At 41.7% G+C, this 19,064-nt stretch overlaps 1 protein-coding gene across 1 annotated transcript in view; it reads left to right on the top strand.

Annotated features, from left to right (window-relative positions):
- The window catches only part of FIG4 (FIG4 phosphoinositide 5-phosphatase), a 118,575-nt gene that overhangs the window by 46,133 nt on the left and 53,378 nt on the right, over nucleotides 1–19,064 (top strand). Inside the window, exons 11-15 of the mRNA XM_074990763.1 lie at nucleotides 7,082–7,215; nucleotides 9,252–9,368; nucleotides 10,652–10,697; nucleotides 12,297–12,445; nucleotides 14,681–14,847. Of these exons, the coding sequence (XP_074846864.1) occupies nucleotides 7,082–7,215; nucleotides 9,252–9,368; nucleotides 10,652–10,697; nucleotides 12,297–12,445; nucleotides 14,681–14,847 (613 nt within the window). The remainder of the gene's footprint in view (nucleotides 1–7,081; nucleotides 7,216–9,251; nucleotides 9,369–10,651; nucleotides 10,698–12,296; nucleotides 12,446–14,680; nucleotides 14,848–19,064) is intronic.

Genomic DNA, 19,064 nt, shown 5'->3' with positions numbered 1-19,064 from the left:
ATCATTCAGTGCCAGCGACAACATATGTTCCACCATTGCCTCAGACCATTCCTACCATCAGTGGGAAACCATCACTGCAGACCAATGGGTACTGGAAATTATTGCTGTGGGGTACGCCATCCCATTCCGCTCCATGCCTCCACCAAAATCCCCTACCCAGTCTGTCTTCAGGGACCCCTCTCAGGAGAAGCTGTTGAAACATGAGGTGCGGTAGAAAGAGAGTCCCAGATGAGTTTCAGGGGAAGGGTTTTTACTCCTGATACTTCCTCACAGAAAAGAAAACAAGAGGCTGGAGACCAATCCTAGACTTACAGGCTCTGAATTGTTATCTCCGCAAACAGTGTTTCAAGATGACCGCAATTGCTTCCATAGTCACAGCACTGGATGATGGAGACTGGTTCACAGCCCTTGACTTGCAAGGTGCGTGTTTTCACATAACCATCTACCCTGCACACAGGCGCTTTCTCCGCTTCACGGTGGATACAGAACATTTCCGGTACAGAGTCTTGCCCTTCAGCCTGTCTTCAGCACCCAGGGTTTTTACAAAGACACTCTCTGTGGTGTTGGCTTACCTGCATTGGCAGGACATATTCATCTTCCCGTATCTGGATGACTGTGTCTCTTGAAGAGTGCCTCGTGGGCAGATGTGTTACGCATGATAGACATTACTACGAAGACATTCCTCTCACTGAGGCCAGTCATCAACTTCCAAAAATCGAGGACGCAGGACATAAAATTCATAGGAGCATGCCTAGACTCTATCACGGCAAGGGTGTATCTGCCTACCGCACGTTTTCATGCCATCCAGTCTCTGATACAGGGGCTAAAGTGCAGCCCCACAATACAAGTATTAACTTGCTTGCAGCTCCTGGGGCACATGGCTGCCACCACATTTGTGGTGCAGAATGCCAGATTGCATCTTCACTGTGTCCAGTACTGGTTGGTGACTGTGTATGCCATTCACAAAAAGGTATCGCCCCCAGCAGAGGTGCGAAAGTCCCTGACGTGGTGGATGGACCCCACGAATTTGCTTTCAGGGGAGCCCTTTCACCAACAGCAAATCACAGTTTTCCTCATGACAGATGCTTTCCACATGGGCTCGGGGGGCACACATGGGAAGCAGATCAGCTTAAGGGCGATGGTCCCTTACAGAGATGGCAATGCACATAAACATACTGGAGCTACGAGCGGTGTTCAATGCATGCAAGCACTTCTGCCAATACCTGTGACAGATGTCCACATGTCCGACAACATGTCCACAATGTATTCTATCAACCATCAGGGCGGGGCCAGATCCCGTGCATTAGGCACAGAGGCAGTCTACCTGTGGAGCAAACAACATAACCTTAAAAGTCTGATGATACTTACCAGGTGTCAGCAATGCAAAGGCAGGTCAGTTGAGCAGGCACTTAACTCTTACACACAAATAGTAGTTCTGCTCCGCAGTATATTCAACACATGGAGGTTCCCTCAGATCGACTTGTTTGCCACCCACATCAACAAGAAATGCCCTCAATGCTGCTCCAGAGGGGGCATCGGCCTGGGCTCATTAGGGGACGCCTTCCTGCTCTCATGAAAGGGCCCCTTGCTGTATGCATTCCCTTCTACGGTACTTATCCACAAGGTCCTGGAGGAGGCAAGGAGGGAGAAGGCACACTAGATACTTATAGCCCCAGTGTGGGACCGCCAGCACTAGCTTCCTCTGCTGCAACGCATGTTGTGCTGCCCACCACTCCCCCTCCCGATCGTACCGGACCGTCTCACACAGAACTGGGAGATTGTGAGACACCCTCAGCCTCAAATGCTTTGCCTCAAGGCATGGCTAATCCCTGGCTCAGCGCCCTAGAAGGGAGTATGTTCAGAAAGAGAGTGAAAGAGATCTTGGAATGCAGTTGACGGGCCTCTACCAGGAAGGCTTACATGTACAAGTGGAAGTGCTTCATATCTGGGTGTTTGTCCAAACAATTAACTCCCCTGGAAGTCCCAGTTCCCACAATTTTGGTTTATCTACTGGACCTAAAACAAGGGGGACTCTCTCTATCATCACTAAAGGTCCACGTTGCAGCTATATCGACGTTCTGCCATACAATGCATGGGTCAACTTTCTTTGCCCATCCCACTACAGCACGGTTCCTGAAGGGCCTTGTGAACTTATACCCCCCGTGGAAACAGTTATCACCTTCATGGAACTTAGATCTGGTCCTTGACATGCTGTCTAGACCACCCTTCGTACCTCTAGCCACTGTCTCCCTCCATCTACTTACCATGAAAATGGCCTTTCGTCTCGCGATCATATCTGCTCGCAGGGTGAGCAAGCTGGCGGTGGTAATGGCGGTTCCGCCCTATACAGCCTTCTCCAAAGAAGCAGTGATTCTACTCCTACACCCAGCATTCCTTCCAAAGATCTCTTCAGAGCTCCATATCAATGAGCTGATAATTCCACCATCCTTCTACCCGAGACTGCACACCTCGAGTAGGGAAGTATGGCTGCATTCACTCAATGTGAGCAGGGCACTGACTTTCTATATAGACAGAACTAAACCATTCCAAAAGACAGACGGACAGACTCTTGGTGTCTCTTGCACCCAGATCAAAAGGGGAAAGGACTATTATCACAAACACTTTCAAATAACATTGTATCCTGCATAAAGACGTGCTATGCATGATGTAAGTCCCTTCTGCTAGTTCCACCCAGGGCTCACTCCACCAGAAAAATGGTGGCCTTGACAGCCTTCTTTAAAGGAGTCTCCCTGAAGGACAGCTGCAGAGTGGTGACATGGTCACCCTATGACACCTTCACCAGACACTACGCGATTCATCAGGTGTTGGAAGCGGTTACATGCCTGTCGACAGCAGTCCTTTCAAGGGCAAGCTGCACATAATCTGGTACCCACCTCCATTTTTCTGGGGTCACTGCTGGGTAGTCACCTTCTGTGAAGCACCCACGGGGACCACTCGAAGAAGAAAGAAGCTACTCACATGTGTAGTAACGATGGTTCTTCAAGATGTGTCCCCGTGGCTGCTCCACTACCCACCCGTTCCTTCCTTCTTTGGAGTTCTGCTTTATATTTTTCAGGAGCACCTGGAGTGGTTGTTTGAGGAACTGGTGTGGACTGGATTGCACACATGACCGAAAGCACGCGAAGGACTGGCGTGCATCGGCGAATGCACAATCCAACGAGATGTGGCTTGGAAATTCTCCGATCTGCGGCGCCGGGGTGAGCCCGACGCCTACTGTGGAGTACCCACAGGGACACATCTCGAAGAACTATCGTTACTATACAAGCAAGTAACTTCTCTTTATATGTGGGCAATATAAGTCTTTAACTTAAAAAAACTGAAAAAGCTGACAGGTCCTCAAAATCAGCCTGCAATAGTAAATAATTTTCTAATTATTACACTAATTCTTCAAGCTTTTGTTTGAGTGTGCTTTTTTGACTCGGCACATGAAGCTGTGATAAACAACTTGAAATATACTTTGTTGCCGAGAAAATTATTCTCTTATTTATAGATTTAGTTTTCAAAGGCCAGACTAATGTGAATCCAGATTCACGTGTCAGGATCATGTGAATCATTATTTGCTTTTGTTCACAGAGCTTTTACAGTGTGGCTGAAAATGTGTCTCTGTAGGTGCCCGATATTAGTGTGCTAAAATTAATGCTCTTCTACTACTTATGTGTGGTGGGGAAAATTGATTTATCCTATGCATATGAGAGTCTATCCAGCTTCAACACAACCACTGAACATTTCTTCCTCAGATACTCTTACTCTTTATACATTCACTGACTTAATACTTTTCCACACTCAATCTTCTGCTTTTCTGTACAGTGTGGAAAGTAATAATAATTAGTAACGAGCATATACACTTTGTTTATATTATTCCAACCAAAAAAACTAAAGGAAAAGAACATTATTAAGCTTGCAAAGCCAAGCACTCCAAAGTTAAGAGATACCAGAATTAAGGTTGCCTCTGGCTATCCAATATCCAATGGGCCAATTCCATTGAATTTGAAGATATCTGGGTATCTTTGCCAGAAAGTTTCACATCCCAAGCTGGTTCTTAGTTTAACTTTTCTTTTCTGCAAAAACCTACAAGTCAAGAAATGCAGTGCTGAAGATCCATCATCTGGAGCATTCTGAGGTGGCACTGAGTCCATAATACCAGCGCTTCAAGACGCCATTTAATAGTCGAGCCTGTATCTCAGTGCGCCATCCAGCACATAGGCAGTTCTGATGATCTTTGCAGAGAACATTTCACCACAGGCAGATCTGGCCTCGGTCAGCGTTAACACTGGGGCCTCTGTCCAAAGCCATTGACAGCCCCAACATTGAATTTCATGCTTTAGATATAAATGCAGGTTGTGATAGGGTCACCCCAATCACCAAGGAAGAAGCTCTGTGTCCTCCATGGAATACTGAAAATAATGAGAACTGGAAGCCAAACAACACTTCTAACCATCTAATAACTTCTCCTTATAGTCCCCAGACAAGACAGAAGCCCCAGTACCTATACCAGCGCAGGATGATTTCAAGAACTCATGCAGATCACTGATGCCCTGGGCATTGTGATTTTGGTCTTCTCCCAGAAGTCTCATAAACTGTTTTATCAAATTGTTGACCACTGGTCTAGCCAGAATTGCTCTCCATGAATGAAAGCCTCCTAGAGCTGACAAGAGCTCTGTAGCAGATGCGTACAACTTATAACACCAATGATAAAACATGTAGAGAAACAGTATTAGATATCCTCTCCATCCCTGGAGAGGGAGTATTTTTATACCCACTGGAACATATAACAAGATCCCAGCTGCTTAGATATTTTTGGAGCAAGGCCAACTGCCAAACTTTGTTGGCCAAATATTACTTTTTAATAATGGACAGGATGACTTCTTTCCTGGCCAAGCCGTCTTTCAAACAAGAGACAAGCTGAAAACCACTGCAAGAGAAGGCCAACTGGTGTCCAGGACAGCTCAGCAAGCAGCAATGGAGACCTGTGGTGCTCTGTCCAGATCTATGGTTATCTGCATATGACTGTGCAGAAGCCAAGAATGCTGGCTTTTCCTTTAAGAGCTCAGAGCTGTTAATCAGATTGGTAGCATCCTACTTTTACTGAAAGGTTCCGAATTGACCCTGTGCTTTCTGGGGATCTACACTTCCCCATCCTCAATCGCATAGCCCTCAACTGTTGCACGGGCAGTAACCATGCACCCCAGTTACTCTCAAGATACTCCAGTTGTCTGAGGTATCTTGATAGAAACACTTTGGGTAGAATAAGGGGTGTAAACTTTCCTCAACCTTGGCCTGTCATTCCACAGTGATGGCCTGTCAGCAAATTTGATGGGAGGTCAAAATCTGTATAAGAACCAATACAGAGTACTCAACTTTTGGAAGCCACCTAACCCCATTTCGCTGAGCATAACTTACTGGACATCATAGCTTGTATCAGTTCCTTTTCTGTTCCCATTGAGGGATCCTGGTCATGAGAGCCTGTTGCAAATAGAAGTGGCCTCCTTCCATCGGGTTACATCATATAGATATCCCCCATAGTTCATCAGCAGAGTTGAAACCTTTAGATCCATTCTTTGGTCTGCCATTTCAGATAGCGGAGTAACTCATAGCAGTAGGTTAGTAGCCAATGTATGGATCAGCACTAAAGGGGGAAAGGACACTTTGCCAGCGGGCAGTGGGTTTTGGAGATGTTTTCTGACAGTAGAGGAGTACTGAAATTGAGTCTCCTCTTCTATTCCGGACTCCAGGGAAGTGGAAATCAGTGGCTCTGCCTTTTTCTTTCTGGCACCCTCCCCCTGCAACATCCTATTAAAAACTCAAGGGCCCAGCTGTCCCACAGTAACTGCACATAAAACCTTGGACCTACATTAAGTGGTAGGAAGCAGGGCAGTTGCCTGATACTTCATGCTAGTGGAGGTACTGTAAAGCTAAGATCTTGTCTACATTGCCAAGTTTTGTCACCAAAAACTGTCTTTTGATACAAAACAGTGAGAAGATACACACAACTATGTGACTTCTGCAAAATGCTCAGTTTTGGAAACAAAAATTCCTCCCCTGTGAGAGAGTTTTTTTATTTTCTCCTCCCTTTATATTTGACAAAGAACCAGAATAACCCACCTCTACCTCAGTTCAGGCCTGATCAATGAAGAGTAGAGCAGGACGATTACTACTTGTGTCTTGTTTACAACATTCCTGCTAATACATCCCAAAACAAAGCTGTGGTTTTTTTTTTGGCAACAGTGTTACGCTGTTGACCCATATTGAGCTTGTGATCTGCTATAACCTCCAGACCCCTTTCTGCCGTATTCCTTCCTAGACAGTCACTTCTTCTGTGTGTGAAAATGATGGCTCCTTCCTAAGTGGAACACTTTTGCATTTGTCTTTATTTCATTTCATCCTGTTTATTTCACACCATGTCTTACTTCTCCCATAGTTACATTATATTTCTCCTGTCAAGGTATAGTATTGCGCACTGGTAAGAGGAGCAGTAGAGCGTGGGGCTCTGTGTGGTCTCACACCAGCAACTCCTCTTTTGCAGCTGTACTGCCTCCAAGACTTCCACACAAGAGTTTCTGAATCCTCCATCTGTACAGCAGTCAGCCCTACCAGAGGACAGGGCTGGGAGTGGTACAGCTGCACTGGAGGAGCTGCAGATATGGGGCCACTGCTTCTTTCCCTACTGGAATTCTAGGGAGAGCCATGTGGTTCAGGAATCTCCCAGGAACTGCCGTGGGGAAAGTAGCAAAACCCCCAGCCCCACCCCTTGCTTTTCTGTGGAGCTGCATCTCCTCTGGCTCTCAGCAGCAGCCCCATTCCAACACAGGGCTGGCAGGGGAAGGGGGGCAAAATTGGGGGCAGCCAGAGGAACTGCCAGCATTCTTCTCCTTTCCGTGTCACTTCCACTATTTTCTTACGTGTGTTGCTTGTTCTTTCTGTTGTACAACTACAAGATATAAAATACAAAGATCAGGAATGGTGAGTATATGTATATTGTATAAAATAGGGTTTGTAGATAACCATTTTAATATTTAGACGTGTTCAAAAACGTTGGTTTTTTTTTTTGGCTTTGACAAAGGAACGTGAAAAAAGAAAGCATGAAAGGATTCTGAGTGAAGAACTTGTTGGTGCTGTAACATATCTCAATCAGTTTTTACCCCCAGAACATGCTATTGTGTATATTCCTTGGGATATGGCCAAATACACAAAAAGGTGGGCAAATTCTTTTTCTTTATGGATATCATCATAATTCATAAGCAGTCAATGACAGGTTTTTGTTTTTTTTTGCATTTCTTTGGTATAATTTACGAGTGTGAAGATGGCTTTGAGAGATTAGAGAATTTTAGATCTGTGCAGAAGATGGAAGTTCTGCGTCATGAAGGTTTTTAAACTTTCAGAATTTGGCTTGTTCCAAATGGGAGTGGGAAAAAAAACCCACTGAAGATTCTTCGAAGGATATTTTTTAATAAAATGCCTTCATGCCTGTCAAAGCAAAACAAAATAAAAAATGTGTGGAAGGAGGATATTTTGACATTATTGGAACTGTTGTCCAGTTTTCTTGCAGAATTATATTCAGGTGAAATCACTCCAATTTTATGAAGCTTATTGATTTCAAAAGAACTACCTATTTTGACACAATGTAGTTCTACCTAAGTTTCTCTCACCCCCTGTTTCATTGTGATGTGTTTTTATCAGTTAGGTCATTTGCACTTTTCCAGGCCTTTTGACACTTGCCATTTTTGTCTCCCACAAGTGTCTTTATATGTAGTAATCAAAGCTGCTGTTTCAGTGTAATTTTGAAAATAATGTGTTTTTGATTGCTGGCTTTCGTGCATTACTATTTATGGAATTTAGCACCTGTATATTGAACCTGTGAAATTTCCTTGAAAAGCTATGTCATTTTGGAGGTTTGTAAATGATCTAGAACAAGAGTGAGGGTGGCTTTGTTGCCCTGTGCCAGGGATCAGGAACCCCTGGCACAGATACCAAGAGTGGCACATGAGCTGATTTGCATTGGTGCACAGGATAGGAGCTCAGTCCCACCACTCCTCCACCCATGCAGTCACAAGCTTGCTCCAAGCTATGCCACCTGTGGATTAACAAAAGACCCCCTAATGTTACCAACCCTCACCTAAACAGTAGAGCTTTGCATATATATTAATGAAGCTGATGTAAGTAGGACGATTCGTGACTTCAAAAAGTTTTTGCCAGCGCTCAGACTGTAGATAGAAGTCAGAAGGTCAAATTTCATCACTTCGCCTTGGAAGGATTGCTGTCCCCTGCCCTAGATTATGTAAGGCAGCACATCCTCCAACTGCATCAGTTCCTTTGCTGCAGAGAGGTTACAAGCTTTTGTGTCCTCAGGCTAGATTATTATACTTTAATTCTTTTTATCTTTCAGTAATGGTTTTTTAGATAGTAACAGAGAATTTTTACATAGAGTAGTATGGGTTATCATAGGCTAGATATCTACCTCAGTAGTTCCTAGGCTGTGAGTCCTGTAGGAGCTTCAAGAAATGTGAAGCAGCTTAAATTGCCATGGAAACATTGCTGTTGATATACTGTCTAGTCAGTACAGTAAACCCTTGAGTTACACGGGAGTTGTGTTCCTACAACCCACACATAACTCAAATTTTTGCGCAAGTTGGGAGGGAGACAGGAACCAGGCTGCTGCCTGGTTCCCAGCTCTCTGCCACTTGGAGGACCCCGGAAACTGACCAGCCATGAGCTGGTCAGTTTCCCAGGTCCCACAAATGGCAGGGAGCTCAGAACCAGGCAGCGGCTTGGCTCCTCTTCCACTTTCAGAGCCGGGAAAATGATCAGGGCAGCAGCAGCCTTGGTTATTTCCTTGTCTCCAGCCACTGGAGGGGAACTGGGAACCAGGGGCAGCCTGGCTCCTCTCCACTCATTGGAGAGTTTCCTGGCTGCTGCTTCTTGCCTTCCCCCAGCTGTGCAGCTGTCAGGCTAACCGCTGCACAGCTGGAGGAAGGCAGGGAGAAGGGGCTCTTAAGTTTGCCTAGCTGTCTGCAGCTGCAGGCAGCTAGGCAGGCTGTGACAGCTGCAGATCAGCTTCAAGTTGCGCTTAACTTGGGTTAAAGCGAGTTGCATGCAACTTGAAGCTGTGTATTTCAAGGGTTTCACAGTACGTAGGGAAAGGATGCGAACTGCAAGCTTTCTTAAAAGGAGAATCATTTACATGAGGCTTTCCAACCAGTGAAAATTGAAGACTATTTTTTTTCTCCCTATAGCAAACTGTGTAATGTCCTGGACAGATTGAATGTAATTGCAGAAAATGTAGTGAAGAAAACGGGATTCTTTGTAAATCGTCCTGATTCCTACTGCAGCATCTTGCGGCCAGATGAAAAGTATGTATGAAAATAAGAAAAGTAAAAAGGGTAGAGAGAGGGAGAGAGTGTGTGTGTGTGTGTGCGCGCGCGCATGTGCATGCATTTACATGTGCACAAACATACATTACTTTACTCCTAAATCCTTGCCGAATGTGCTCTCTGAACATGGCTTTCTAAGGTTTGCAGTAATGTGAAATTATTATTTAGTGTTTAGAGTGGAAAAAGACTGCAACCAAAGGGCAATAGTGCATAATTATCCACAAATTGGACAAGTGTAAAACATGCCTCTAATTATGCTAAGTGTGTCTTCAGGGAAAATAAACATAGCTGTGAAATTTTGTCATTTGGTGGTTCTTGCTATAATAAACACTTTACAAATTAAATCTGAAATGTTCATTTTCCCCTTTATATTTAAACTGTTCTGAATTCTTGAAAGATATAGCAAACAGATCTTCAGTCTCAGAACAGCGTCTTTTGTTGTTCGAGGACATGCACTTCCTGTTACATTACATAATTTAAGACAAGCTATGCGGTATCTGAAAATAAAGAGCAAGTCCAATTTTTAAATTTAAAGAAAGCATTCTCCTACGAGGTAATGGGAAATATACAAGTAATCTTGCAAGTTCTTATTCCTTTTATCCATGAGTATAAACAGATACTTTTAGTTAAAAATAAAGTTTTCTAGACAAGACAAAGATTGTTATACTTTTTTTAGAACATTACAGAAGTGCTTTGATAAACTATCTATTCCCAAATCTCTATACAACTGCAAATAAATTTAATTTTCAAATTAGTGATAAAATAGGGTGTGAAAACAGTTTTCACTTTGAAAACTCAATTCTGCCCATGTTGACTTATGAGATAATTGAAATTTATGTTTTTATGGAAGTTTATTAGCCTTATTAAAGAAAATTCCTTCAACCTGGCCATAAACGTAATATTTTCTTGTGATCGGTGATTGCTTGTCCTACTATTGGGGGCATCTCTGTGCCCTGTTAAGGTCTATAACTTTTGACTGGGGAGAGGCATTTTTTACTTGACTTTCTTGGACTAATTTGTTGTGAGCCTTGGAACACGCTTATTCCAATACTGGATTTCTTGCACTACAAGCTACTTGCAACACATGTTCTACCAGATGTGTATAGATGTATTATTTTTACCCATTCAAGGATATTTTCAACCACTCAGATTTTAGCCTAATTTTAAGAAATTTTTCTCTATTTCACTGAGCAGGTCCATATGGCACGGCCTATAATCCTTAAATAAACTTTTTAAGGTATGGTATTTTGTTTCACTTCTAGATGGAATGAACTTGGAGGCTTTGTTGTTCCCAGTGGTCGCTTACAGGTATTGAAATAATATCAGTTCATTATTACAACAGTTTTATTGATGCAAGTTACTAGTCTGTTAGGACAGAATGCTTGCAAAATGCCATCTGTCATAGGGGCTGCAGCAAGTACTGTTTGTGAATGAGTAAATGGCTGTATTTCCTCCTGGTCAATATTTTACAAATATTATAGGAGTACCCAAAGGCCCCAGTGCGTTTAGGGCCACGTTGTTTTTAGATGGTTCTCAAAAACATGCTGCTGTACATACTTTCTTGCTAAATTAAATCTGAGAAATATATTAAATTTAGTTTCCATTTCTGAAACTAGCAATAGTGGCACCAGTCTCACTGAAAGTTGCTGTCCTTTGTAACAAGCAACCCACACAATACAGAATTGGTAATACTTTTGTAACTCGTCTTATAATCAGAAGAAATGTACTGTTCAATATTGGAAAAAATTATTTTGTTCCAACATTAAAATGTGTAGTTGAGTGTGTAGGAAGGGAGAAGCCTGGGGGGGCAACATGACTCATTCAGAGTAAATTCACATACATGGAAATAAGTATTTAAAAGCATTCTCATCTCCACCTCATTGCATATTCCTTGAATAATTATGGTGACAATCACAAATTAAAAAAAAAACAGGCTGGCTGTTTGACTCAAAATGCTAATCTCTTTATGCATAGAATAGTGTAAGATTTACTGGTTTGTGGTTTTAAATATGAATGTCATAATTTTGTATGCTGCAGACAAGATACAATGTTTCTGAAACATTTTTTTCTTCTTCCTGTCATCTTTTTGTAACTTACATAAACCACAGAAGAAATGCTCAGTCTGTATTAACAGAACATCACCGGTCTAATATTTAAGAATAAACAACTGAGTCCATCTAATTTTGATCTCTCTGTAGAAGAATGAAGAATGGGCAAGCCATTTGAGTGTTGCCTTGATTTATGCAATTTCAAGTACTGCACTTATACCCTATGTTTTTAGTACATTAACAAAATAAGCCATAAATCGGATACCATTCATACAAAAATATTGTGTGCTATTTATGCTATTGTCCCTTCAGATTGTAAAGTACCCAGCCTTGTATGGGCCCTATTAAATTGAAGCATACAAGCACAGATGGTGATCAAAATTATGTACAGGTTATGATCTTTAACGGAATTTGTGCACCCATTGCCCATGAATTACAGTGTTGAAAATATAAACACCTTTGTCTTACAGTCACAACAGTATGATAGCATGTCTTATTTTCTATATTTCAACAATAGTAACAAGTTTTAAATATGGGAATGTTATTTTTGCGTTGCAGTTGTCACCCAACGTTTTTTGCAATGAATCATAAGTGGCTTTCAGGGGGAAAGAAGAGTTTAAGAGTTCAGGAAACTGTTAATGGGGAGACTTCAGAATTGATGCTTTAGCAACTTTCTGTATTGGATAACTGCAGCCTGAATGGTGTCGTATCTTGATTTAATCAGACAATATTTTGAATAATTTAAGTTTTGACAAGCTTACTAGGAGACCAGGAGAACAATTCTTTGTGGAGCAAGCATGGGTGTAATGATTTGACAACTGGTTGAAGAATTGCCCATTTATTCTGATTTCTTTTCTAGACTGGTGTTCTTCGAACCAATTGTGTCGACTGTTTAGATCGCACTAACACAGCCCAATTCATGGTGGGAAAGTGTGCTCTGGCCTATCAGCTGTATTCTTTGGGGTTAATTGATAAACCTAATCTGCAGTTTGACACAGATGCTGTTAGGTAAGATGTTTCACTGTGAGTAAAATGTTATAATTTTTTTCCTGTCATTAATTTTATAATCTATATTAAGTAGCTATATTTTTCTGTCTCTCTTCATATGTTGATGTTTTTGTAACTTTTTCTTTAGGTGCAAATACTTGAGTTTAATTTGGATAAATTTTCAGTTCATTGTGCTTTTCAGCTAACTAAATTATCCGTTCATCCACCTGTATGACATTTAACATAGAAGTCAATGTAACTTTGATTAATTTTGATTAGTACACTTATCAAATGCCTTTCAGGATAACAAAAGTGAATGTTTCTCTTTTGATGCATTACTTCAAACCTGAAAGCTCTATGCTTAAAATAATAAATGAAAGTTTAATATAAAGCTTTTATTTTTTGTTTTGCTTCAAAGTGAGCTAAGCATAAATTTGTGCCAGATGCTCCTAGTAATCAGAATGCAGTTCAGAAATAAATTAACTTTTTTTTCATTTTCTTTTCTTCTGTCTTCTTGATACCTTTTTGGTGCATGGAGAAGGTGGAATAATATATTCTTCTGCAACCTCTCTGAATATTTTCAGATTCTACACATGAGCCTTTGACACTTAAATTGGAACCCTCTGAATATTAGTGACCATTAAAGCTTTAAGTGTGTTCCCTTAATGATTTGGACATTTGGGTCTGATTGTACAAATATGAGAGATAATTGAGGCCACCTTGTTTTCCTTTTTACTGTAGTAGGGACCTCAGAGCACATAGGTCCAGGTAGCTTGTTTGATATTTTTTAAACAGTGTTGTTTCTTGGAGGAGGAGTCGGGGCGGAGAAGACATTTCTGTTTGTTTTTTTGTTTTAAAATAGCGATAAGCATTTATGATTTAATAGTCCTGATTGGTGTGTATGCTAATGTGGTGGTTGGTTTGTTCACAATACTTACTTTGATCAGATAGATATTCTTCACTTCCCTGTAAACTCTGTTTTAATTTCCTGATGGCAGATTGAAAGTATTTCCTATTCTTGTTGACATTCAGAGAGTCATAATAAGCATAGATTTGGGAATGCCTTTGTTCTTAGCGGATTTATTTGTCTTCCTATTGAAGCAGATTAATCAACTTTTAAGGTTTTTAGAGGTTTTTTAAAATCAAGTGTTTGGTAAATGTCTCATCCAAAATAATTAATGTTCTTGGTTGGGCACCATGAACCTTTCTTTGAGAAGCTACCTTATTCTGTGAAGATTTAGGGTCTTCCGTTGTTCTACAAGCCAACAATACCCCCAGTCATTTCCCAAAACTCTTACTAATGTTTGTTTCTGGGGACTATAAGGGTATATATTCTTACTTAATAAACATTTAAATATCTAATGTAGAGTAACTCATGATCAAGCATAAGATTTTACTTCAGCAAAACTTCCACTGAAGGGATTATCTAAGCAAACACTCCAAAGTTGGACCAGGAATGTATTCCCTCTTTTTTTTTTTTTTTCCTTTTAATCTTTGGTGTGGCTAGGCTAATACTATTATACCTCATTTTTTGTAATCTGGCAGCAATATATTGTTGAGAAACTATTTCCTTTATTGAGGGGGAAAATCTAGATATCTCAAGAATTCCTCAAGAGTTACTAAAAATGAATTATACTTAATGTATGGAAAAATATTTCTAAGTTTCCATTTCACTCTGTTAAAATTTGTGTTTAAAATAAGTACACATATATATTTAGTTCGTTTTTTGTCGTTCCTGATATATGCCATTAAGATCTTTCATATATGTAAATGGAGGGGGGCGGGGGGAGAGAGAGAGGGAATATCTATATGTATATAATGTAAATAATAATTTCTTTGTGCATGGACTGATGTGACTAATATCTGAAGTGAGGAACAGGAGGAGGTTACCAGAAAAGTTTGGTGCTTTGATCTTTGAGTCTTTCAAACCATAGCAGGTGGAGAGTTAGTTGTCCTGTACAGGCTTAGTCTATTTAAGAGAATCTTGCAAAAGAACACTTACCTTCTCTTGCACTAGTTGCTATCTCTGTATCTTTATTAATGAAATTAACATTTTGGAAAGAAGTCCCCTGCTATGTCCAGTTCAGAAGCTTGACATTTATTACATTAACTGCAAATAGTTTATTTGGACTTCTGTTTGCTTACTTTTAAGTCTCTATAACATGAAAGTAAATAAGGCAAATTATAGAGTAGAGAAACTTCAACTTTCTAGCAATCATGATAGAATTCTCAGATATTTTGTTGTATCTGCTTTAGATTGTTTGAGGAGTTATATGAAGATCATGGAGACACACTTTCTCTGCAATATGGAGGTTCTCAACTTGTTCATCGAGTGAAAACCTACAGAAAGATAGCACCATGGACCCAGCATTCCAAAGATATTATGCAGACACTCTCAAGATATTACAGTAATGCTTTTTCAGGTAACTACACTTCTTCATTAGTGTTTTATTTTAAGCTATTATTTAGACAGCTAAAAATACATAATTTTTCCCCTGCGTTAGCAATCATGCTTGTCAGCATTTGGTTTCTACAAATTTAGAGAAGCATTTAAAAAAACTTTTTGTTAAGCCAGCTGGTTACTATAATCACTGAAATGCTGTAATAATAGAAAGACAAGATGGATGAGGTACTATCTTTTATTGGACCAATTTCTGCTGGTGTGAATGACAAGCCTGGGCTACACAGGCCTTCTTTTGGTCTTGGAAAAGTATTCCAGTCATCACAGCTAAATGTGAGGTGGAACAGATTATTTAGCAAAAGTAGATACACATATTTGAAGGGACCATTCAAGGTTAGGATGATAGACACTTTCAGTGTTTTAAATATATTAGAAGCAAGCCCTGATTAGGCCTCGGTTGGAGTATTGTGTTCAGTTCTGGGCATAACATTTCAAGAAGAATGTGGAGAAATTGGAGAAGGTCCACAGAAGAGCAACAAGAATGATGAAAGGTCTAGAGAGCATGAGCTATGAGGGAAGATTGGAACAACTGGGCTTTTTTTTTAAGGTTAGAAAAGAGAAGACTTAGAGAGGACACGATAGCAGTTTACAAGTACCTAAAAGGGGGTTAGAAGAAGAGGAGAGAAAAATTATTCTCCTTGGCCTCTGAGGATAGGACAAGGACCAATGGGCCTACCTGCAACAAGGGAGGTTTAGGTTGAACATTAGGAAAAACTTCTTAATTGTCAGGGTGCTTAAACCCTGGAGTAAATTGCCGGCGGGGGGGTAGTGTAGTCTCCATCACTGGAGATGTTTAAGAGCAGGTTAGATATACATCTATCAGGGATGGTCTAGACAGTGGTTGGTGCTGCCATGAGGGCAGGGGTTCCTTCCAGTTCTAATGTTATATGATTCTAAGGGATTTTTTTCCACTGCTTAACCTTTGGATTTTACATTAGGAAAATTTAAGGTAAAAAATTAGTTGATTTGGCAATATTGAGCTCATTACTGATGCTAATCTGACATGTCCTTTGTTTTCTTCCTTTTTCACTTTAAAACAGGCTGAGTTCTCCAGCCACACACAGCTTTGTATTTCCCACCTGTGAGGATCTTACATTGTTTAGTTTTTCAGATCTTAATGACTTACGTTCACCGTGACCAAGCCTATGCACTGGGGTCTTTATGTCAGTGTTGTCCTTATGAGAAGCAAGTCAGTTTCAGAACCAGGATTAAAAACTACCTGCTCACTGCTAGACTTGTGCCTCACCCGTTAGATCACATTGTTTAAATTGTCCATTTGTAAAAAAGTGATAACAGTAATTGGCAGTTTCATAGCACTTTGTCTGTAGTTCTCAGAACCCTTGGGGTAAACCTTATTAGCCACATTGCACAGATGAGATGAGTCACAGCATGGTTTGCATCTGCAAGCAGGTGACCAGGGTTGCAGTCTTGATTCTAATACTTTCTTGTCTGTACCTTAACTTCTTTGTACCTCACTTTTATTTTGTATATTTGTAAAATTAAGTGGGAGAATGATAGAGAGCGGGGCAGGTGGGTGAAAGAGGAGGTTGGTAAATTGGCAAGGGTTCAGATGAGTACAACAAGAACGCACAGATTATGGTTTTCCTTTGAGTAGTGTCCCTATGGGGTGCTCCATCTTAGTTGGGGGTTTGTCCTGACATCATCAATCAGAGATTTAGGGTAGCAGTTTCTGCATGGGTCACACATGCACAGCAGGAATCTCTCAGTGCTGTTGGTGCTGCATTACCCATGCCCTCTAGTCTCTCTCCATCAATGGCTGGAGACAGAGTGAAGGGGCAGTGTTAGCATTTCACCCAAAAACCATTAAGGAATAGCTTTTAGATAAATATTTAGATATGTTGTTACACAGTTAGTTTAAAAAAATTTTGACCACAACCCACCTCCTTAAGAGAAAGTAACTAGTTAAAGTGCTGAGGGCTCCAGTCTTCAAATGATGTGGCTTCTGCCACTATGCCTTGCCTGTTTCACAAGAACATTCTGCACGCATATGTTGCCTGCATCAGGGGCATATTCCACAGAAATTTTCCCACTGCAGCAACCTGAAAGCCAGAGCCTGACAAGACAGGGCTCTGTGGCCTAAAATGATCTTGATGTATAAGTCTCTCCAGCCTGAGGAGGACAAATAATTTTAGGTTTTCATGGCACTCCTCAAGATGGAGAAGGAAACCTGCCCTCTGAGAAACCAAACAAGAGGACTCAAACATCTCTGCAAAGAGGTCTGTGAAAACAGAGGCTGTTTCCTCCAAGATGGCTACCCCCGATGCCATCATACTTTGGGTGAGCACCTATACTGTGCCAGGCACCTCCAACATTGCCGGGGTCAGAACAAAAGAAACAGATTTGAGGCACTGACAGGAACATGCCCCCTCCATGATACTGAGCTCACTGGACTTGGCACCAAGCATCTCAGACACTATGCCTTCATTCCTGGCACCAACAACTCTGTCAACATCAGTAGATGCCACTGAGTTAACCCTGATGGAACCAGCCAAACAATGTTGTTAGCACTGCCTCCACTAAAGAAAGGGAAAGCACCCACTATAATGACAGTCTCTGCTGCACCAGAGAGACTTAGAAGTCTCATCAGTAGCACATTCACTGTTGGTCAGTGCTGAGGGCCCTCCCACAGGCTCAGGAGGAGACCACAGTCCACAAGACATGGCACAGTTCTCCAGAGATGAGGAGGATGAAATGCAGGAGCTATGCCCCCTACTTCTATATCACTCTTTATCTACTGCCTACTGACCATCATTGAGCCATAGGTCTAACACAATCAGATGAATCAACCATGGTGCAGACCCCCATTAGTGTATCCCCCATGGCTTTACCAATGCACACATAGAGGACAGCATTGTAGGCCCTCAACAGCATGTAGACACAAACTGCGCTCTAATTCAGCATCTCCCATATCACAACCCTCAAACACACAAATGGGGACATGGCAAACAGAAGGGTACAGACAGTCCCACTGACTAAGGGCAGGCAAAAGTGGCAGTTGTCCTGTCGAGAAAAAAGGGTCTGGCGCTCCTGGCCATTGCTGTCACTACCACAGCACCACTGGCGGCCAGAACCTTGGGTCCTTTAAATCATTGCCAGAGCACCATGCAGTGATCTCCAGGCAGTTCCTGTGGCTGCCTAGGGAGGCAGGAGTGCCACACAGTGTGCACCAGGCTATGCTGAAGGCTGGGGAAAGGAGTCACAATCTAAGTGGAGCTGAGGGCTGGCTGCTGCCAGCCCCACTTCTTCCACCCTTCTTCCCTATCTTACCCAGGGGCCTGGCGAGTCTGTCAGCCCTGCTGAGTGCAGACCATGACAAATTTCCTGTGCACAGTTCATCTGCTTCCCTGGATGAGGTCATTATGCCCTGCCATCAGCTCAGTTTCAAGAGCTCTTTAAGAAAGTCACACACAGCCAAAACACCCTTCTGGAGAAGGTGAAGACAAACCAGCACAAGCTGGTACAATTACTGCAGCCCACATATGCCTTCGAGATTGCCCATCCCATCAATTAGGCCATCTTGAATCTTGCAGAGAGGGTTTGGCCCACTGTCAAAAAAGTGTCTAGAAAATACTACTTACTGTCCAAGAGGTCAGACTTTATATTTTTGCATCAGGCTCCCAATTCTGCAGTTGTCGAGGTAATAAGCCAAACAGCCACAATTCCAGGTTATGACCCACATTAAGGAATAGAAGAATTGACTTGTTTGAAGGCAAAGTATATTCCTTTGTCACCCTTCAGATTCAAATGGCCAATTATTGCTAATACAACTATGACAACTGTGGATAACCTACCTGGTTCACATCTTTGCTATCAGAGGTAAAACTGACACAATTCTAGGTCATTGTCACCAAGAGCCAGCTCATATCCGAAAAAGGCCTTTGGGTGGTGTAACAAGGGAAGTCTGGAGGGACAATGCTGAGAGAATCAATTCAGAGAAAACTGCTTTGAGAACAAGGCTTTCATGTCAGCTCAAGATTGAAGGTGCTTCACTGTAAGGCACACCAAGCCAGTCACAAAGGAAATTTCTGCTTCACCACACTGGTCAGGAAGAAGTCATACAAGCAATTCCCTAAGATGCTCCAGTTCTTCAGTATTACTACAGTAATCCTCTGTGCACAGATGTGAGATTATGAAAACAATCTTATCATATAAAAGGTT

Source organism: Carettochelys insculpta, chromosome 3, assembly GCF_033958435.1.
Source record: "Carettochelys insculpta isolate YL-2023 chromosome 3, ASM3395843v1, whole genome shotgun sequence".
Taxonomy (NCBI): Eukaryota; Metazoa; Chordata; order Testudines; family Carettochelyidae; genus Carettochelys; species Carettochelys insculpta.
This window is presented reverse-complemented; position numbering and strand designations above follow the sequence as displayed.